Source organism: Rhinatrema bivittatum, chromosome 16 (assembly GCF_901001135.1).
Source record: "Rhinatrema bivittatum chromosome 16, aRhiBiv1.1, whole genome shotgun sequence".
Taxonomy (NCBI): domain Eukaryota; kingdom Metazoa; phylum Chordata; class Amphibia; order Gymnophiona; family Rhinatrematidae; genus Rhinatrema; species Rhinatrema bivittatum.
In genome coordinates, this window is record NC_042630.1 from 17,750,683 (window position 1) to 17,773,366 (window position 22,684).

Below are 22,684 nucleotides of genomic sequence, written 5' to 3' on the forward strand. Positions count from 1 at the left end.
ATCCTTCATCAGCTTGGTACTGCACAAGCTAAGGACGACCTTGTCTGAGTTCACAAGTAAAGGAACAGGGTTGCATTTCAAGGGCATGGGCGTCTGTTTTCAAAAGCTACAAAGGGTGGGCGAGGGAGACAAACAGAATTTACAGCTATAGAAAGATGGTCTCCTATTAAGTTTTGGTTTGAGTTGTTTTTTTTTTTAACTTTGATCATTTCACTTGCAAATGTCTTGTGTTCTTGAATAGTTTTTAGCAGACTGAAAAATTGTTCGCTAGGAGCACCAGCTTGCTCTTTTCTGATATGCTGGCTTGGGTCAGCAATGGTTTGTTCTCACCTTTCCCTTCTGACCTGTTTTGTCCGTGCACAGAACAGTTCCTAGCGCAGGAGGCAGTCCTTGTGCAACAGCACCACCCTAGCGGGAAGATTTAGTGTCGATAGTAGCGGTGTTTGGGGGAAAAAGCCACATTTTTGGGTCCCCAAGCAAGGACTCTTGCTGCCATGGCAAGGCAAGAGAAGGAATACAAAAATAGGGAAAAAATCCTAATAATGGCTCAGGGAGCCATAGCCTAAATCGAGGGTAGTTGCCCCCTCTAGCTATCTCACACACTTGCCTGGTTTTTGGTTTTGTGCCAACACCTTTCTTGTGGTGCCTCTTTAGGTCTTTGCTTATAAAAGATGGACTTGCATGTTAGCATCAGGAATGCATGGAGGCTGGAACGTTCTGCTTGCTTGGGGCTGTGTCTTATTTTGAGAGGTTAGAGATTTTGGGCCTGGGGCTCTCCCCCCAGTTTGGCTTTCTTTACTCCCTCCTTATGCCCCATGAAATTGGTAGAAGGGGTTGGGCCTAGCCCCAGCCGCCAGGAGTGAGGGTGGAGGCCTGAGCCCCTGTACACTCATAGGTCCTGCCTGCCTTTCACACTTGGGCTTGCTGAGTGGATGAGAAACCTGTGCAAGAGGGAGGCAGGGCCTGTGAGCACTCAGTGACTTATCACTGGCACCAAGGGAAGGGCCCACCCCGCAAAAGCTACTCTTGCTTTTAAGTATAAGGGAAACTGGAACTGCGCTGGACTAGTTTCAGGAATGGGCACCAGTGGTGCTGAGATCGGTTTTAAGTTCAGACCCTTAACCTGAACAGCCACCATCTGCTTGGTAACTTGCAGCCACACCCTAAGCCCTAGGGAGATAACATACTAATCTGGAATAAATATTGTCAAAGCATCCACTTCATGGGCCTCTGCTCTAAAACCAAAGTTGCTTACCTATAACTGGTGTTCTCCATAGAGCACAGGACAATTTAGCCATACAAGTGAGTGACCTCAATGGAGGTAGCTGCTGTCTCGGCCCTCATGCAGACCTCGCTGCTGTTCTGCCCGTGCACAGCTCTTGCCGTGGGACTCAGTCTTTTTACACACTAACAGCGCAGGCGGGTAGGAGTGAGTGGCTGAGTTGTCCTGCTGTCTGTCTAGGGCAAACACTTCTTACAGGTAAGCAATGTCAGTGTGGGAGTGGGCAAGTAGGACTCATTTCAGCCAAACCGATGGTAGGGGATGCCCAAGTTCAGGCTTTCACGTGAGCAATTAACTTTAATAGTTGGATTGCAAGAAAGATTGTAGAGGGGATGGGGAAACTGGAAGCAACTAATTTAAATGAGCTTTTGAGTACTGTCTGACCCCACATTCTCACTCTTTGGAAGTTGGGTGCAAGGCCCTAATGCTTAACAGATGAAAGGACGAGAAGGGCCCAAGTCACAGCACTGCCACTCTCCTCTCCTGCAGCAGAACAATGATGGCCCAAGGAAGTCAGCATGGCTCACTTGATGGGCTTTGACTTTACAGTGAAGGCGACGGGCACGCTTAGGCCAGCAGCATGAAATGCAATGTAGTATAGGAAAAAAAACAAACTATACATCCCATCTACCCCACTTAATAGCCCTGGGAGAATTTTGGGCTACTGCAGCACACAGAATTCACCTCGTGCACAGAATATGGCAGGCACCCCTGTGCCACAAGCAGATGCCATCCCTCTCCTGCTGAAGATGGCACAGGCCCTGCTGTGCTGCGCATGGAGGCTGTCCCACACGTGGCAAAGATTGAGCAGGCCCCACTGACAGTGTACGTGTTAAGGCAAGGGAGCCTATGGGAGGGAGATTGTGAGCGTTAGGTGTGTGAGAGTGGGAGCTGGTGTATGTGAGGGTGCTTGTTTGCTCGAGAGAGGGAGGGAGTCTGAGAGCCTGAGTAAAGGGATGTGTGTGTGTGTGCACGTAGTGGAACAGGTTGAGCCTAGAGAGGGAGGGGAGAATAGTGGCAGTGGAAGGAGGTGGGGCCCAAGAGGGCAAAGTGAAAGGAGCTCAGGCAGGGGAGTAGGGCGAGAGGGTGGAAGAGACACTCTTACACAGTGAATGGGGAGGGAAATTCTGCTCAAAATATGTAAAAGTCTGCATCTTTAAAGTAATAATTGTGTATTACATTTTAAATTACTTACTTAAAGACTGTCATGTATATTGTTATTGACCAATATAAAGTATCTGAATTCAAGGAAGTATTAAATTCTGCATAATGTTCTCCTCTCCACAGAGGCTGTTGCATGCATCCTCTACCCTCTCTCTAAAGCAATATTTCCTCAGGTTACTGCTGCATCTACCCCCTTACACATGTTTAGATCTTTAAGTCTGTGCCTATATACTTTAGAATGAAGATCACGTTAGTAGTCATTCTGGCCTGGCTCCAACCAGTTTGTAGCCTTCTGAAGGTGCGGTCTCCAGAACTGTGCACAGTATTCCAAGGGAGGTCTCACCAGGGCAATATCACCTCCCTATTCCTGCTGACCATTCCTCGCCCCATGCAGCCCAGCATCTTTCTGGTTTTTGGCATCGACTTTATGCACCTGTTTGGCCATCTTAAGAGCAGCAGATTCAATCACCCATAGCTCTCTCTTCTTTCCCTCTCTACAGAAAGTCACACATGGGTTGTTGCAGCTTGCACTACATCAGTATAATATATTTGGTATATAGTGGTTGGTTGGTTGGTTGGTTTTTATACTTAAGGTAGTTTCCCAGTTTCATTTAAATCAAGCAATCCTAGACTGCATTGGATGAGTCCTTAATGCCACCCCATTCAAGTCTTGAGTATACGGAACATGGGCTAAAGCTTGGAAGCTGCTCGTCCTATGTGCTATTAAAAATAAGACTTTCCAGGAAATAAATCAGAGGTCCACGTTTTCTAATGCTGACCAAGTTAAACATCTAAAGCCACGGTGTAGGAGGAAGTTTAATTGGAGGATGGAGATGACAAAGGTGTTTAATAATATGCTGCAATGGCACTTAGGCGAACTCTGATCAAAATGAGTCTTCAATCCAGATTTGGAGAAGCTAAGCAGATATTGAAGCAAAATTGAGATCAGACAGATAAACATATCCTCTTTTTGGAGATGTACACCAAATGGTGAAGGCTTTCTTGCTGCTCAGATGTCTTCCTTAATGTCTAAGGGAAGAGGCATAGCATGGACTAGCCTGCTTTCAATATCCATGCCAAGACTGCTAGAGCCAGAAGGTTGGGATGAAAAAAAAAAAGCTCCCCTGTATTATGGTAGAAACTTTAGCAATAAGCATACTGGATGCTGAAGCCATGGAAAGTACATTTCACATGGCCGAAAGGGTGCTATTCATATCATTTCCACTACACTTTTTCTTGAGAAGTTTTAGATATGAGCAGTATCAGGATAAAGGGTACATTAGACCTAGATTCCATGGGAATGGATCTAACCCTAGACAACTGGGTGCCAACCTCCTTGAACAGTAAAAACAAATTGTGGTTTAATGGAGCTGTGGTCTACTTATGGAATGCCCCAAAGATGAAAAAAATTGCATTGTGTTAGTATAGAGGGACTATTCATGAGGTTGAAGCCAATGACTTACATCAATAAATTAGTTAATACGGGTTACGCCAAGTTGTGCATATTACATCGGTTGAAACCTTTATTAACTTTCGAGGACTTCCGTATTGTATTGCAAACATTTTCTCAAATCTAGACTACTGTAACTCTATTACTTGGTCTTCCCACATTTCTCTTAAAACCATTACAATTATTACAAAATGCCTCATCTACACTTTTATTAGGAACTAGGAAATTTTATCACATTACACTCGCTGATTTCACTGCACTGGCTGCCAGAACAATCCCGTCTGACAGGCGTGACATTACAACCATACTCACCTCAGCGAACACTAAGATCTCAAAATAAAAGCCTACTGACTGTTCCTATAACACAGAGTACACATCTGACTCAAGTAAGAAATCTCATGTTTTCTATAGCGGGTCCAGAGCTTCACCAATTTGTTAAAAGGGAAGGCTTTTGCTGGACCCTTCAGGCCATCCATGACTGGATCCACTCCTTGATCAGATTCCTCCTGGGGAACCTTGATCCCCAACTCAGCATGAGGGATCAGGGGCCGCAGTTCCTCCTTATGAAAGAGGCACCAATAGGGTCGTCCCCTTCAGCATCAGGTACCTGACCCAGCCCCTCATCTGGCTCTGCCACATCTAGGCTAGTATCAGAAACAACCACGTCCGGAGAGGCAGCTGGCAGAACTCTCTCTGGATTCCCCAGAGCCTTCATCCACACTACCAGAGCTCACCTAGGAAACTGATCCCTGGACTTTCTTGGCTTTTTACCAGGACGCAGTCCAAGGGAACCCTGAGCCCTATCAACCTGTTTTCCCACTGCTTTCCGTGCCACGTATGCTTCATGCATAAGCAGCACAAATTCAGAGGAACACACTGCAGGGCCCTCTGATTAAAGAGGTCCCCCTCTTCATCAGAATCAGACTCCCTCCTGTTCACGGACCTCTGCACTACTGGAGACAATATGGGGGGGGGGGGGGGGGGGGTTGGGGAGATCCTCTGACCCCCTGAAAGGTACTGGAGCTTCTTCAGCTGATGACATAGCCACTGTTCCCACCCCCGGCGGGAGGGTACTTGCAGCATTCAGAGATGCTCCCGTGCCTGCCTTCTGCTTTCCCTGCCATTCCGATGCAACCTCTGCCTACTTTGATCTACCCTCTCCCCCAGAGAGGAATTGAAGGCAGAGCCCGGTGTGTGAGAGCCACGCATGTGCATTGCCGCATGAGCGGTGTCCATCAACCTAACAAAAAAAATGCACTAGACCGAAAGGCCCGACCATGTGGCTGACGAGCTGTGCCACCCAAGAACTGCTGCCCAAGTACTCCCACCCCAGCAAGGCAAAAAACCTAAGCCAGTACCTCCTGCAGCCTTCCCAGCTGCTACATCACTGCCTCTCTGCTTGCTTTCACTTTCTTCTCTTATCCACTCCTGGCAATGAAAGGACAGTGCCAGGCAAAGGTCACTAGCCCCAGGAGGAATAGCACCAGCAGAGCCTAGCAACTGCCTGGGAGGAATCCTAAAACTATCTTTTTTTTTTGGACTCCAGGTTTGTACCTCTACCATCTGCGGGAGTCAGAGAAATACTGAGGGACTGCAGGTTATTTGGCAGTGTCAGTGAAACGTTTTGTCTCCATCTGCTGGAAGGGAGGCGGAGTCTGGACTGATACAGGTATGAACAGGAACTCATTCCCTCGAGGAGTACTGGAGTGTTTTTTTTTTAAGATGTTTTTCCTTTTTTTAATACCGATTCAATGAGCATGAATTTCTGAAGTAGCTAAGCAGGGCTGAATTTTATACTTAAATGGGTGACATCACAGGATGGAGCCCAATCATGGAACACTTTTGTCAAAGTTTCCAGAACTTTGACTGGCCCCTACTGGGCATGCCCAGCATGGCACTAACCCTGCAGCCAGCAGGTGTCCCCCTTCAGTCTTGTTTAAAAGCTACAGGCAGTGCCAAAAAATAAAATAAGAAAACATTATGAACCCAACATCATGGGGCAGTGGGCGGGTTTCGTGAGGACTAACATCCTGCTGTCCTGTGAGAACACCTGTTACAGGTAAGCAACATTTGCTTTCTCACAGGACAAGCAGGACGGTAGTCCTCACATATGGGTGAGTACCGAGCTGAGGATGTCCGAGTATGCACCAAATGTACCCAGGTGTGCAAAGCACTAGTACTGGGATAAAATTTGGTCAAGGCATCCTGAACCCTAACAGGCAGGTGGAAGGGTGATGGTACATCACATTGTAAACAGGTTACGAAGGACAGGCTGGCCGAAGATGGAATCTTGTCTTCCGGCTTTGTCCAAGCAATAGTGGGCTGAAAAGGTGTGGAGAGAACTCCAAGTGGCAGCCCTGCAAATGTCAGGAAGCGGCACCGATCGTAGGTGCGCTTTAACACGGTCTTGAAAAGGAATGCCTGCTTGCTGATAGCAAAAGGATATGCAGTGCGCCAACCAGGAGGAGAGTCTGCTTACCCACAGGCTTCCCTAACTTGTTAGGATGGAAAGAGACAAACAATTGAGTGCTTTCCCTGTGGGCAGCTGTACGGTCTAGGTAGAACGCTAGCGCCCATTTACAGTCAAGGGTATGCAGAGCCTGTTCCTCTGGCTTGGAATGGGGCCTGGGAAAAAAAGGTAGGTATTTTATTTATTTATTTAGAAACTTTTATATACCGGCATTAGTGGGTACATCATACCGGTTCACATAATAACTTAAAGCTTGGAAAATACATTTCAACAAGGAGAATGTAACTGGGCAGGGGGGTAAAATAAATAGGCAGTAGGAAGGATAGATAAAACAAGAAAGTCATAACCAGAGAATACAATTTATAATTTACAATGGTAGTCTCCTTAATATAAGGAGAGGGCAGTCCCCTGGAGGGGGGGACTACGAGGGGAGATGGAAGAGTTATTCTGGGTAAGCATGGTTGAACAGAAGTGTTTTTAGTTTCTTTTTGAATTTAATTGCACACGGTTCAATGCGCATGTGGTCAGGTAGAGAGTTCCATAGAGCCGGACCGGCAATAGAGATAGCACGGTCGCGGGTAGAGGAGAGATGAGCCATTTTCAGGGATTGGACATGTAGGGTGCCTTTGTTGGTAGATCTGGTGGCTCGGGTGGACTGGGGGGCAGTGAAAGGGAGGTCGAGCCAGTTGGAATTGTGGGAGTGGATGGACTTGTGTATTATGGTCAAGGTTTTGTAATGTATACGGGACAGGTAGTATGATGGATTGATTTAGATGAAAATCCGAAACTACTTTGGGTAAGAATTTAGGGTGAGTGCGGAGTACTGCCTGACCCTGCAGAAGTTTAGTGTAAGGTGGATAGGTAACTAGAGCCTGTAATTCACTAACTCTGCGAGCTGAAGTGATTGCCAAAAGGAAAATCACTTTCCATGTGAGATATCGAAGGTCACAGGAGTGAAGAGGCTCGAATGGTGGTTTCATGAGCCGACCCAAAACCAGGTTAAGGTCCCAAGAAGGGGCTGGAGGACGCAGGGGAGGCTTGAGGTGAAGCAAGCCTTTAAGAAAATGTGGTACAAGGGGTTGTACTGATATAGGAACATCCCAGACACCTTTATGGAAGGCGGCTACCGCACTGACATGCATTCTGATGGAAGAAGTTTTTAGACCTGACTCTGATAAATGCCAGAGATAGTCCAAAAACTTCGTGTTTGGACTAAGAAGAGCACCATGACGTAAACCTGTTCCATTTGTAAGAGTAAGATTTTCTCGTGGAAGGCTTCCGAGAAGCAATCAAGACACAGGAAACTGGTTCAGAAAGGTTAAGTGGTTGAAGGATTAACCTTTCAACATCCAAGCCGTCGGCGACAAGGCTGGAAGATTGGGGTGGCGGAGGCACCCGTCGTTTTGAGTGATCAGAAGCGGGTCTTTTCCCAAGGGAATGTGCCTGCGGATGGAGAGATCCTGCAGTATTGGAAACCACACTTGGCGTGGCCAGTGAGGTGCTATCAGGATCATGGTTCCCTTGTCCTGACGTAATTTCACGAGAGTCTTCGAGAGAAGAGGAAATGGAGGGAATGCATAAAGTAGACCGGTTGCCCATGAGAGGGAGAATGCATCTCTGGGTTGAGAGTGTTTGCTGCAAATGAGAGAGCAAAAGTTCTCTGCTTTGCGGTTTTGAGGAGACGCAAAGAGGTCTATTTGAGGATATCCCCATTGTTGGAAGATGGAGTTTGCTACTGAGGGGTTGAGAGACCACTCGTGTGGTTGAAAGATGTGACTCAGCTCGTCTGCCAACACATTGTCCACTCCCGGCAACCAGGTGGCCCTGAGGTACATCGAATGGGATAGGGCTTCCACCCATATTTGTGCAGCTTCCTGACACAGAAGGAAGGAGCCCGTGCCTCCCTGTTTGATGATGTACCACATGGCCACCTGGTTGTCCGTCTGGATCAGGATAACTTGATTTGAGAGGCAATCCTGACGACGTTGACGCAATGGATAGAGTCGGGGTTTGAGCACAGAAAAGAAGTTCCACCTTCTCCATTCTGGCCTTGTGACCTTTTGGTGTCATTAGGGCACATTTGGTGCAGGTCAAGACATCATGCTCTCGTCCAAGACACATTGCACAGACTTTATGGGGGTCTGTGATGGACATGGTGCGATTACAGTCTGGGCACCGACGGAACCCCGACGCCATGGCAAAAAATTGAGCCGTGGTACGGTCGACGGCCAGTAGGCCGCGAGGGCCAAACTCGACGGTAATCGACAAAAAACGGGTAAAAACTTACCGGAGTACTGCGGCTTGAAAAAGTTAAAGGAGGGACCCCTGTGGGGCAAATTAACTTTTAGTAATTCCGTGAGGAAAATTCCTGTCAGGAATCTCTGCAGAGCTCCTTAACCGCGAGGGTACTGCTGCGCTGAAAAAAGAAGACTGAAGGGGGACCCCTGCTGGCTGCAGGGTTAGTGCCATGCTGGGCATGCCCAGTAGGGGCCAGTCAAAGTTCTGGAAACTTTGACAAAAGTGTTCCGTGACTGGGCTCCATCCTGTGATGTCACCCATATGTGAGGACTACCATCCTGCTTGTGCTGTGAGAAAGGGAAATACCTACAAGTATCTGAATGTAAACCGATGTGATATCTCAGATTGAATGTTGGTATATAAAAATAATAAATAAATAAAGGTCTAATTTCCTCACAAATGGTAACATGGAGAGGGGAGTCTTCCTCATTCTGCACTGGAACAGAGCTAACTAACTTAGGGCTTTAGGGCCTTGTCCAAGTTAGGACCCCACAGATTGTTCGCTCCTTCTGCATCCCAAGAATATTCAGAAAGATTGTCAGCAGCATGAACCATCCAGTCTGTCATAAGTGCAACTTCTTCCCTTCTTAAGGTTTGTACCTATTTGAGAGCAGTTGGGCTCACACACTTATCCAAATTAGTCCATACTGGCCATGACATCATACCCCCACCCTATGCTGCATAACCAAGCAGATGCCATCTGGTGACTCCGTTCTGCAGAGATTTACTTAAAAGACCTTTCCAGCAGGGCACAAGTCTGCCTGGGTTCCCGGGTGACAAGATAGACATCATATTGACGGGATTTACCCAACGTTCTCAGTGACAGGAACTGCTGTTTCAGCTCACCGTTTGCATAGCACCTCTCTCATAAAACTTCACGTACGCACCCCTTTTTTTTATTCCATTTTTATTTGGAATTTAAAAAAAAAAGTTCAAGTCAACCATGTGACCTACAGAGTGTTGCATATTTCCCAGTCAGATTTTAAGGCCAATAGTGTTTTTTTCTCATCTGAATATATTTAATTTTTTGAGCTTGTTATCTGCTTCACTACAGTTCTGCACTGTCATGCAAGACATTTCCAATAAGTCAGGGCTGGTAATCTGATCGCTACAGCGAGAGAAAAAGAAAAACAAAACAAGAGAAGCATGCAGAGAAAGAAGACAAAGTGACATAAAAAGGGACAGACCTACAAAAATGACAAAATAAATAAATGACAAATGGAAAGAGAATGAAAGAGAAGGGATAGCCAGAGGAGTCACAGTATTATGTTAAAAATCAGAATCAAAATGTTGACTAGAGAGAAGAAAACAAATAAAGAACAAAAAACCCAAGTGTTGCATATATTTTTTGACTGACAATGCAAAAGTGCGACTCACGGGCATGAATTCAGTGGGAAGCCGTGACAAAGAGGGGTTTAAAAAAACAAAACAAAAAGAACCAACACACGGTCATAGTAAAACATGATAGCACTGTACTACAAAAACAAAATAGCAAAAGTTAAAAAATAAAGTCACTGAATCAAAGCCCTTTCAGTACCCTTGTTCACAGCATTCTCTATTGTCCAAGCAAGCGCTGGTGTTTTAAATGTCATCTCAGTAGCTCTGTTTGAAGTTCCTTTTGGTCGCACATGCAGGGCCTGTTACAAGTTATAAGCAGCCCACTGATGGAAGCTCCTGAGGAGGGGAGCTGCAAGCTGCAGTGGACAGGCCTTCCTGGGTCAGCAGGATTGATGATGTATTTACCGGGCACACACTGGATCTGATAAGCTCCTGCAAGGTGTGATGTCACTTTGGACCTCAACACATTCAGGAGTTAATCAGAGAGCAGCAAGTGTGTGTGATATCAGACAGCTCCCCCAGGCTTAGACTGGACAACTTGGGAGTGAACCTTTAACTGGAAGAGACTGGGAGGGGCATGAGAAAACAGCCCCACTCCATGATGCAACCTGGAAATGAGACTCAGTGCTAGAAGGATGCTCTAGGCACTACCCAGAAGGAACTTTAAACCATCTGCTTTACAGAGCGTCTCACATTCTTTGCTGTGCTTTTTGCCTGGACTGTTTTGGCTCAGAAAATTAAAAGAAAAAATTAAGAAAAAGAACAAAATAAATATAACCAAAGAATGGGATCTTGGTAGGAAAGAGCTAGGAAAAAAAATGAAATCAGAAAGAAGGTATGGCTTAGTCTTCGGAGCGTGTCGAGGATCACAACAGAGGAGTGCGCCACGGCCGGGGTAAACCCCCCTATTCACTTTTTTTTTGGTGTTTTTAATTGAATTCTTCCAAGAGGTTAGGACAGCGGTTATAGAAATTTTCACCAAAATGTCTGCAGTCATCTGAGGCGTTTTGGGGCGATAGGGAATGAAACGCTGGTCGAGAGGAGGAGTTTTTATGGTTTCCCCCCCCTTTTTTTTCCTGTTTCCATTTGGGGCTCAGAATTTCTTGGGGCCCCAGGCAGACATCTGCTTGGGGGTGACTCCTGCGCCAAAGACCGGGAATTCCTCTGCACTGCTCATGTCCGGGGCCTGCATGGGACAGAAAAAGAGAAGCCAGGATTAAAAGGGAAGGGAAAGAGACCTGGGCTGAAAGTTGATTAGGAGTTGCAACAGGCTGAGCCAGTCCTGGTTTTACCCCCGATGCATGTACAGAAGAAAACATTGAGTTATTTCCCGCTAATTGAAAGCACCCCCTAGATATACTGGTGTGCCACCTGCCATCCTTCAGTATAATTGATATCAAAGCAGAAGAAATGGATCATCCTTCCGCCAAAAATAGCCAAAAATTAACTATGGCCACTGGCTAGATCAAGTAGTAAAACTCTGCAAAAAGTAAGCATTAACATTGCTCAAACACTACTGAGCCAACCAAGCAAACAAAGCCAAAAAGGCAACGAAATGAATAATCACTTACCGTATCAAGTTATCGATACCTGAAAGAGTGGAAAAGATACTGTTACGAGCGGACTCTCCTGAAACACCATTACTGGGCGGGCGTCTGGACTGATCCTTGGTACTACAGGAACAAAAATTAGCAGGTAAGAACCTAATTTTCCTTTCCCTGTACGTACCCGGATCAGTCCAGACTGCTGGGATGTACCCGAGCTGACTTAAATGGGGTGGGACCCCGAGAGTCCCGCTCGAAGTACGCTGCTTCCAAAGGAAGTAGGTGACGGCCCTCGAACATCAACCCGATAATGTCGAGCGAAAGTATGCAACGACTTCCAAGTGGCCGCCCTGCAAATCTCTTGGCTCGAAACCAGGTGACTTTCTGTCCACGAAGTCGCTTGAGAACGGAGAGAATGGGCCTTGAGCCCCTCAGGAACAGCCTTACCACCACCAATGTATGTGGCAGCGATCGAGCCCTTCAACCAACGGGCAATAGTTACTTTGGACGCCTGAAGCCCCTTCCTGGGGCCATGCCACAAGACAAACAGATGATCAGACCGTCGAAAATCATTGGTAACTTCTAAATATCGCATGAGCACTCAACGAACATCCAAACGTCTCAAATCTGACCCTTGAGAAGACTGTAGTTCTGTCGCCGAGAAGGAAGGCAATTCCGCCGTCTGATTTACATGAAAGGCCGATACCACCTTAGGTAAGAAAGAAGGTACCGTACGCAACGACACACCTGAGTCCGAAATACGCAAGAACGGTTCTCTACATGAAAAAGCTTGCAACTCAGAGACCCTACGAGCGGACGCGATCGCCAAGAGAAACACCGTCTTGAGAGTTAAATCCTTTAAGGAGGCCCGCCTGAGAGGCTCAAAGGGGGCCGCATTGAGGCCTTTGAGAACCAAATTCAAATTCCAAGACGGGCAAGGAGGCCGCAGCGGAGGACGCAAGTTCCGAACACCACGTAAAAAGCATGCTACGTCTGGGTGACAGGCGAGAGAGGACCCTTCAACCTTTCCTCTCAAACACCCCAGAGCTGCTACCTGAACCCTCAGAGAACTGTAAGCCAAACCCTTCTTCAAGCAGTCCTGCAAAAACGTAAGGATTTGAGCTACAGAAGCCCGGCGTGGCGCAATCTTCGAGACACCGCACCAGGAGTCAAACACCTTCCACACTAGCATAAGTAAACGTAGTAGAGGGCCTCCGTGCCCGAAGGAGTGTGGAAATGACAGGCTCAGAATAACCCTTTTTCCTTAATTGTCTCCTTTCATAAGCCAAGCCGCCAGACAAAAGCGATCCGCCAGATCTAAAAATACCGGCCCTTGCCGAAGGAGGTTCGGAAGATGACAGACGTAAAGGCCCGTCCGTCGCAAATTGAACCAGATCCGCGAACCATGGTCTTCTTGGCCACTCCGGGGCCACTAAAATCACCCGACCACGATGCGATTCTATGCGTCTTAACACCTTGCCGATCAGAGGCCATGGAGGAAATACATAGAGGAGGACGTGACGAGGCCATGGAAGCACGAGTGCATCCACTCCTTCCGACCCGTGCTCTCGCCTTCGGCTGAAGAAACGCGCCGCCTTTGCATTGTGCCGAGTCGCCATCAGGGCTAGGTGCGGAATCCCCCATCGTAGGGTGATGAGACTCATTGCCTCGGCCGAGAGCTCCCACTCTCCGGGGTCCAAGTGTTGTCGACTGAGATAATCCGCCTGAACGTTGTCTACGCCTGCAATGTGGGTGGCCGCGATGCGGGACAGATAACGCTCCGCCCAGGTCATCAACAACGCTGCTTCGGTCGCCACCGGTCGACTTCTTGTACCGCCCTGGCGATTTATATATGCTACTGTGGTTGCGTTGTCCGAGAGGACTCGAACCGCCCGACCGCGTACCAGGGGCAGAAGGTGGCGCAAGGCTAGACGTACCGCTCTGGTCTCCAGACGGTTGATGGACCAAGAGGCCTGGCGAGGGGACCACGTTCCCTGTACCGCTCTTGATTGACAGACCACTCCCCAGCCCGTTAGACTGGCATCCGTCGTCACTACCACCCACTGAGGAGGATCGAGATCTACCCCCTGCAAGAGGTGGTCCGGGATCAACCACCAAGCTAGACTGGACCGAGCCGGTTCCATCAGCGGCAACTGGGCACCGTAATCCCCGGTTTTCTGGTCCCAGCGAGAAAGAAGAGCGGTTTGCAAAGGACGCATATGCGCAAAAGCCCACAGCACCATTTCCAGAGTAGAAACCATATGTCCAATGACCTGCAAATAATCCCATGCTGTTAGGTAAGGGGAGATCCAGTAGGTTCTGTACCTGAAGCATCAGGTTCTCCAGTCTCTGCTGAGTCAGGTATACCTTGCCCACCAAGGTATCGAAACGTGCTCCCAAAAATTCCAAACACTGACTCAGAACCAGCTGGCTCTTTGCAAAGTTGACTACCCAACCTAGCGACTGCAGTTGCTGAACCACCACCTGGACTGCTCGCTTGCACGAGTCCTCCGACTTCACCCGGATAAGCCAATCGTCGAGGTAGGGATGCACCAATACTCCCTGACGGCGCAGGAAGGCTGTGACTACGACGAGAACCTTGGTAAACACACTCGGAGCTGTGGCTAACCCGAACGGGAGGGCGCAAAACTGAAAGTGTTCCCCGAGCACCATGAACCTCAGGTACCTCTGGTGGCGCTCCCTGATCCCAATGTGAAGATACGCCTTGGCCAGATCCAAAGAAGCCAAAAATTCTCCCCTGTGGACGGCCGCAATAACAGATCGAAGAGTTTCCATGCGAAAACGGGGAACGCGCAAGGCCCTGTTTACTCTCTTCAAATCCAAAATTGGCCGGAACGTACCTTCCTTCTTTGGAACCAGGAAGTAAATGGAATACCGACCTGTTCTGGTCTCGTCCGGCGGAACGGGCACCACTGCCCCCACGGATCGTAACCGGGCCATGGTTTGGCCTATTACCAGTTGCTTTTCCGGTGGACCGCAAGGAGATATCATAAAAAGATCCCGGAGGGGCCGAGCAAAATCCAACTCGTAACAGTGACGCACCACGTCGAGGACCCACTGGTCTGAAGTGATCTTGACCCATTCCTCCCAAAACTGGGATAACCGGCCTCCGATGCGTGGGAAGGAGGAATGGGCCTGCGCGCCTTCATTGCGCAGGTTTGCCTGTGGCCAAACCCTGCGAGGAACCCATTCGTTGTGGTCGTCTGCCTCGAAAGGAAGGAGTCCAAGACTGAGACCTGGGGCCCTGCTGCCTTTGGGGAAAAGATCCACCCCTTCCCGTGCGAAACCGGCGTTGCCCTCGAAATCAGGACCGCGTGTTTCCGAAAGACCGCAATTGTCAGGGCTTGTCCTCCGGCAACTTATACACCTTATTGCCTCCCAAGTCTTTGATGAGTTGATCCAACTCCTCACCAAACAACAACTTCCCCTTAAAGGGAAAAGAAGCTAGTCGCGACTTAGAAGAGGCATCTGCTGACCAACGACGGAGCCACAATAGTCGTCTGGCCGCAACAGCCGAGGACATAGTGCGGGCCGAGGTCCTTAGCAATTCATACAGGGCATCCGCTGTATAAGCAACCGCCGCTTCCACACAATTGGCCTGCTCCGGCCTCTTCCGGCGGGAGTTCTTGGGTGGTTAGTAATTGTTGCACCCAGCGCAGTGTGGCCCTCTGGACCATACTGCTACAAGCCGCAGCCCGGACTCCTAAAGCCGCTATCTCAAAAATGCGCTTTAATAGGACCTCTAACTTCCGGTCCTGGAGATCTTTCAAGGCTACCCCTCCCGTGACGGGAATGGTAGTATGCCTAACCACTGCAGTGACTGCCGAGTCCACCGAAGGGACCTTTAAAATCTCTAACGAATCCGAGAGCAGAGGATATAATTTATTCATTGCCCTGCTAACGCGCAGGGATGCCTCTGGAACCTCCCATTCCTTAGATACGATCTGTAATACCTTAGAGTGCAAGGGAAAGGTTTGCGGGGGGGCTCTCAGACACGCCATAACTACGTCCCCAGTGGAAGTATCCGTGTCCTGCTGCGGCGCTGGGATCTCCAGCTCCTTCAAAACATGAAGAATCAAATAGTTCAGCTCGTCCCTGCCAAACAGGCGTAAAAGTCCCCTTCGAGAGACGTCGGAGATGTCGGCCCCTGCCCCATCCGGTGAGCCCTGGGTGAGATCCGGGAACCCTGGATCGTCGGCACCCCCAAGGGAACAAGCTCCTGATTTGCCCGGAGCTTCAGCCTTTTCCTGGTCTCCCGATTTGTCCTGCACCGAGGACACCTTAGGCACTTTTAGAGGGGGGGGGGGGGGGTTCGACTGGCTCCCAGCCTGCTTCTGCCTCCAAAAAAGCCTGGTGCATCAACAGCACAAACTTGGAGGAGAAAGGCACCTTCCTTTTAATTGATCCCCCCACGGGACGCACCGGAGGGGGGGGGGGGCTCTTGGGGCATCAAATTCGGAGCCACTATGAGGACTCAAAGCCGGCGGTGAAAGCGGAGGAAAATCCTCCTCCTCAGAGGAAGAATCAACATGCTGCCTCGTGGACAAGATGGCCGCTGGCTCCCCCTCACTGGGAGGCGGGGCCGACGATCGCGGCACCGACAGCCTCCTCAGCCGCGCAGAGGAGGACGGATCCGCGCCGCTGCAGGCTGCGCTCGGCCCCCAGGAGGGTCCCCCGCCCCTGGGAATGCAGCGGGAGCAGAGACCCTCCCGGGAGAGTCGCGCCCCCGCCCTACCGCAGGCCGAAGAACGCGGCATCGAGGAGGCAGAAGAAAAGCGCGCCAAAAATAGGAGCCTTGTGCAAGCGCCTCTAACGCCGGGTGAAAACCTCCAACCCCTCCAGAGTCCCTGGTCAGGCTAATTACCAGCGCGGCAGGCTAGGGCTGGAAATGGATCACTGCCTGCTACCAACAGGGCTTATGTGTCCTGCATCCACTTTTTATTCACTCTCTTTTTTTTTTTTTCAAGTAAAGCCCTCTTCAGATCAAAGTCTGGAATCACTGTACTTCGGGGGGGGGGGGGGGGGGGGGGAGGGTGACCGGCCCACCGGTAAACTTTCCCCCAAGACCAAAAGGGACACTAATCCGGGTAAAACAATGAGAGCCAAGCTCTCAGTGCCTGCCTGTACGCTGCGCTAGCAAAACCAACAAACAACTGCTACAAAAATATCAACTTTTTTTTTTTTTACACTAAGCAAGGAAGAGAATAAAACCAGTTGATCTAGCCAGCACAGTTATAAAAATCATAAAGAACACCTGAAAGATTGTTTTAGTCAGAACAGACAGGACCGCAGGTTATGCCTCTCAATCTGCTGGAGTCAGAGGAAATACTGAAGGATGGCAGGTGGCACACCAGTATATCTAGGGGGTGCTTTCAGTTTTCTCTCTGACTCCATCTGCTGGAGGGGAGGCATAACCCAGCAGTCTGGACTGATCCTGGTACGTAAAGGGAACAGACACAAGCCATTGAAGCGGAAGGTCTCCTCGCCTGAAGCAATTGCAATCACCGGCTCCAAATATCCCTTCAAACGGAGCCACTGCCTCTCAAAAGCCAAGCCGCTAGACGAAGTGATCATCCTTATCTGAAAATACGGGTCCCTGTCTAAGTCACTCAGAGATGAGCCAAGCGAACAGGCCAGTCTACTGCCAGACACAGAAGGTCCATAAACCACAGTAGATGCAGCCACTCGGGCGCCATCAGAATCACTCTGCCAGATGAATTTCGATGCACCGCAGCACTTGTCCTATGAGCGGCCACGAAAAAAACAGGTACAGCAAGAGGTGTGTTGGCCACTGTTGCACGAGAGCGTCTATGCCCTCCAATCCGACCTCCTGTCTGCAACTGAAAAAGTAATCCGCTTTCACATTTGCTGGAGTCGCCATGAGGTCTATTACTGATTTGCCCCACCTTGTTTGCAGCAAAGTGAAAGCTTCTGCCGACAACTCCCACTGCTCCGGATCTAGATGCTGTCTGCTGAGTAAGTCTGCCTGCACGTTGTCCACTCCGTTCACACATAAGAAGCAGCTAGTCCCACCAGATGTTTCTCTGCCCACATGAACAGCTCCTGTGCCTTCAGCGTCACTAGACTCTTCATTCCGCCCTGATGATTGATGTACACTACCATCGTCACATTGCCCAAAAATACTTGCACAGACTTGTCCCGAATGAGCGGAAGGAACACCAACAAGGCCTTGCGCGCCGCCCTGGTTTCTAGTCGATTGATGACTAAGCTGCCTCCTCTGGTGAACATTGACCCTGGGACAGTTTCCCTTGACAAACTGCCCCCTGTCCGGAGAGACTGGCATCTGTGGTTACCAGTACCTAGTCGTGAATTTCCAGATTCATTCCCTTCTCCTGATTGTGCCGTGACAGCCACCACGAAAGACTTGACCTGGCATCCTCTGGCAATGGTAAAGGAAGCTGAAATTCTCAGACAGCGGATTTCAACAGGATAACAGAGCCCCCCCTGCAGAGGACTCATGAGAGCAAAAGCCCATGGCACTAACTTTTTAGTAACCGCTGACACGGCTGCATCCACCTTGGGAATTTGCCATGATTTCAAGGTCTGTTCCAGCAAGGGATATAGATTCCCCATAACCCTAGCGACTTCAGGCCCGCCTCGGGAGATTCCCATTCCCGATCCACCAACTTTTTCACCTACTTTGGCAATGGGAAAGTGGTAGGAGGTCCCCCGCAACCCCTCCCCTTCTTTGTCTGAGTCTTCCTGGATGACTTTCATCCCGAGCTCCTCCAGAACTGGGGAATCAATGGACCCACTTCCTCCTGAGCAGCCGAACCACTCACGGGTCACCTCCTTCCATGACTGGAACAGCATCTGGGTCCTGAGCGTCCTGATCCTGCATGAAGTCGCCCAAAGCATCCACTGGATCCTGGTTTGGGTGCTGCCCCGGATCTCCCAGGGCTCCAACAGGGTCCTTGTCCGGTCCCACCAGACCCCTCTGAAGGTATTCAGGATCATCCAGGCTGACAAATCATCCTCCTCCAGGGCGCACCTGAGTTCCAGCATACGCAGGATCCCTCCTGACTCCATGGGCCCTCTAGCCTTTTTGGCCATCCGGGACTGCCTAGGCAAGGGTTTCTTTGCCCCTAGCTCCTTCCTGGCTTAATAAGCCTTATGGAGAAGCACAAACCCTGTGGAAAAAGCCTCCAGGTCAGAGGAGGAAGATCCCTGATCAGCTTCTTCACGAGCCCCTCCCTATCCCCTGCCACCAGCAGGTCCTTTCCCACAGGCAAAAGTGTGGGGGGAGAATCCCGGGGCTCAGAAATGGCAACCTGCACTTCAGCATATGCTTCCAAAATGGCCGCCAGCTCCTCTGCCCCCCCCTCCCCAGAGCCATCCCAGCTGCCTGCACCTTTGCGCCATTCCCCAGGTGTGCTGCTGAGGTCTCAACCCCCCCCTCCTCCCAGGCACATTCGCGGCAAAACTAGGTTGCGTCGAGGCGAACTTGCTTCAAACCGCAGTGGTGGCAGTTTGCCATGCTGCGTGGCAGCCGGCATGTCGGGATGGTCGGGCCTTTACACACGGTCAGGTCCAAAAATAAAGAAAGCCTCTGTGATCGCACTTGCCGCTGTCTCAAAGTCTTGTTCTCTGCCTTCTTCTGCTGGTAGGGTTGCATAAACCCACTCATCTGGACTGATCCAGGGTTCAAACAGGAATGCTGGTAGGCGTAATGGTTAGTCTATCACTAGCCGCTTCAGATCCACAAACCATGGTCTTCTTGGCCAATCTGGTACCACAAGAACTACAAATGCCACTTCCTTCTCTATTTTCCTTATGACTCGGAGGAAAAACAGAGTGCCTCCATCTGCTGGTAGGGATGCATAAACCCACTTGTCTGGACTGATCTGGGGTATGAACAGGAACAGGTTTTTTCCTAATATTAGGCAATGACCCTTCACAAGCTAACTTGTTTCTAATGGCTGCATTTTCATGGTTTTCTTTTAAAGCTTGGAAAGCCTGGTGTAGAAAGTTAAAGAAATCAGGAATGTAAATACCTGTATCCTTTTCTGGAGTACACTGTGGCACAAAAAAGACTCAGGAGATAAACGCAGCGACTTAGCTTGAAACACTGTCTCTTCGAACTCTTGAAGCATCACGAGGAAGCGGCAAGATGTCTGCCGTGTTCCTAGCAACCGTTGCGCAACTGGCTCCAACGGTGTCGCTATGCAGGGCAACTGAAGCCGCTGAAGATTTTTTTTTTAAATGCACAGACTTTGAAGTAAATTTGTGCGGTTCAAAGGAAGATTTTGAAAAACTCCTACTTTTGTTGAATTACCTGACTGATCCATTGAAAAGGGCAGCTTAGATGACTCAGGAAGCAGTTTGAATTGCTACAGGAAGTGCACCTCTGATGTAGAAAAAAACAGGGAGATTGAGGCTGAGCTGCAGGTGGCACACCGGATTAAGAGGGGGAGCTCTCAGTTTTTCTCTGTCTCCATCTGCTGGAAGGGAGGCAAAACCCAGTCTGGACTGATCCGGGTACATACAGGGAACAGGCAGATAGATGCTGAGCTGCTTATGAAGTGAAAGGAGGTAAGGTAAGCTGCTTAAGTTATGCTCAAAAGCTGCTACACTGAAAGAAAATGAGTGAAATATAAACGTCAGAAGGAACGCGAGTAGAGCGTGGCTCCCTAATCTGCAGGAGATCCGATTCGCAGGTGCATGGCCAAGGGTTAATATAGCAACTCTGAAAACAGCAACATAAAGGTTGTTAAGCTCAAAAAAACAAAAAATTAATTGTAAAAAAAAACTTTAGAAGTGTGATAACCAACCGCCCTCTTTGTAGCTGGAGGCAGAGAACACTGGCAGGTAGGATTCTAATGATGTCATATGTAGAAGTGATTTAAAAAAAAAAAAAAGACCAACTCTGCCTTCATTGCTGGATGAGAGAAATATACCCACATGTTCTTGACTGGTGGGCAGAAGGACAGGAAAATCGGTTACCACCTGCTAATTTTCATTCCTGTAGTACCACGGATCAGTCCAGACAGTGGGTTGAGCCTCCTGTCCAGCAGAGGAAGACAAAGAAAAACCTGAAAAGGTATCCCATATCAGGGCAGTGCTCACCCTGCGTCCCTTCAGTATAATCGATTTCAAAGCATCCAAAGTAGCATAGAGAACCAGGATAAGATCAAGCAAGTAAACTGTAACTATCAAAATGAAACATGAAATTCAAACCTGTATGAAAAATGCTCTTACACAGCTATCAATATATATATTGCAGATACCTCTGGTGTCTTACAATTCGGATGAACTTCCAGTGTAGTGTCTTAAAGCTCAAATAGGAAGTAGAGAATCCCAAAAAGAGCCTGTGAAAGAAAAACTCCAAGCAGATGTAGCAATGTAGATGTAGTCAGGCCGGGAGTCTGGACTGATCCGTGGTATTACAGGAACGAAAATTAGCAGGTAAGAACCAATTTTCCTTTCCCTGTACGTACCTGGATCAGTCCAGACAGTGGAATGTAGCAAAGCGTCCCTAATCAGGGTGGGACCGAGTCAGTCCCGCTCGAAGTACCTGTCTGCTGAAAGAACCAAAGACTGGCGCCTGAACATCGAGACGATAATGATGTGTAAAGGTAGGTAGGGATTTTCCAAGTAGCTGCTCCCCAGATTTCTTGCGGCGAGACTGATAGACTCTTCAACCAAAGAGGTAGCCTGAGAACGTAAAGAGTGAGCTTTTAAGCCCTCAGGAACCGACCGGCCCCGACAATTATACGCCAACGCAATCGCCTCTTTTAGCCAGCGAGTGATAGTAGCTTTAGAAGCCTTTGTAAGAGATGATCAGAGACTTGAAAATCATTCGTCACCTGCAAATATTGCAGTAGGACCCTACATCAACGCGCCATAGATCTCCACCAGGAGTGTTCGCAATGTCCTCTGGAGAAAAAGTAGGACGCTCCACTGACTGATTTACATGAAAGGAGGATACAACCTACGGCAGGGAGGATGGAACTGTTTGGAGGGAAACACCTGAATCAGAAAAGCAAAGGAAAGGATCCCTACAGGACAGGGCTTGGAGCTTGGACACTCTCCTGGCTGAGGAAATAGAGACCAGAAAGACAGTCTTAAGGGTCAGATCCTTAAGTGTGGCTCGCCGAAGGGGTTCGAAGGGTGCCTTGCAAAGAACGCAGAGAACCAAGTTAAGGCTCCACAACGGACAAGTAGCCCGGACAGGCAGGTTCAAGTGCTTAGCCTCCCTGAGGAACCGAATGACATCCGGATGGGTCGCCAACGCGTAACCATCGACCCACCCAAGGAGGGAACCGAGCGCCGAAACCTGTACCCGCAAGGAATTGAAAGACAAAACTTTGGAGAGACCATTCTGCAGGAAGGAGAGAACTTGGGACACCGAAGCCTTACGCGCCGGAACTCCGGACTCAGCGCACATAACTCTCAAACACTCTCCATACCCGAATATAAGCCAGAGAGGTAGAAGCCTTACGGGTCTGCAACAGAGTGGAGATAACCTCCTCCTTATAATCCTTCTTCCTTAGTCACCGCCACTCAAAAGCCAGGCTGCTATACAAAAGCGATCCGCCTGATCGAAAAATACTGGACCCTGTCGGAGCAGGTTTGGCAGATGGCCAAGATGGAGAGGACCGTCCGTAGCGAAGTTCACCAGATCTGCGAACCACGATCTCCGAGGCCACTCTGGCACACGAGGATGACCGGCTCCCTGTGGAGTTCTTTTCTTCTGAGTACCTTTCCCACCAGAGGCCAAGGTGGGAACACGTAAAGGAGAACATCATGAGGCCAGGGTAGGACCAGTGCATCCACTCCTTCTGAGCAGTGCTCCCTTCTGCGGCTGAAGAATCTGGTAGCCTTTGCATTGCTCAGAGTAGTCATCAGGTCTAAGTGAGGGACCCCCCCACTTGTGCACAATCAAATCCATCGCCTCTCTGGACCACTCCCATTCTCCGGGGTCTAGATGCTGACGACTCAGGAAGTCGGCTTGAGTATTCTCCTTCTCTGCAATGTGGGAGGCCGCTAGCCGTTCCAGATGGCGTCCACCCAGGCTAGCAGCTTGCTGGCTTCCAGGGCAACCGGACGACTCCTGGTGCCCACCATGCAATTGATGTAAGCTACCGTGGTGGAAT

The 22,684-nt window shown here is 49.3% G+C and overlaps 1 protein-coding gene across 1 annotated transcript in view; it reads right to left on the minus strand.

Annotated features, from left to right (window-relative positions):
* Positions 1-9,556: 9,556 nt before the first annotated feature.
* The window catches only part of LOC115077956 (vigilin-like), a 106,888-nt gene continuing 93,760 nt past the window's right edge, over positions 9,557-22,684 (minus strand). Inside the window, 1 exon segment of the mRNA XM_029580416.1 lies at positions 9,557-11,188. Within this exon segment, the coding sequence (XP_029436276.1) occupies positions 11,096-11,188 (93 nt within the window). The 3' untranslated portion in view covers positions 9,557-11,095.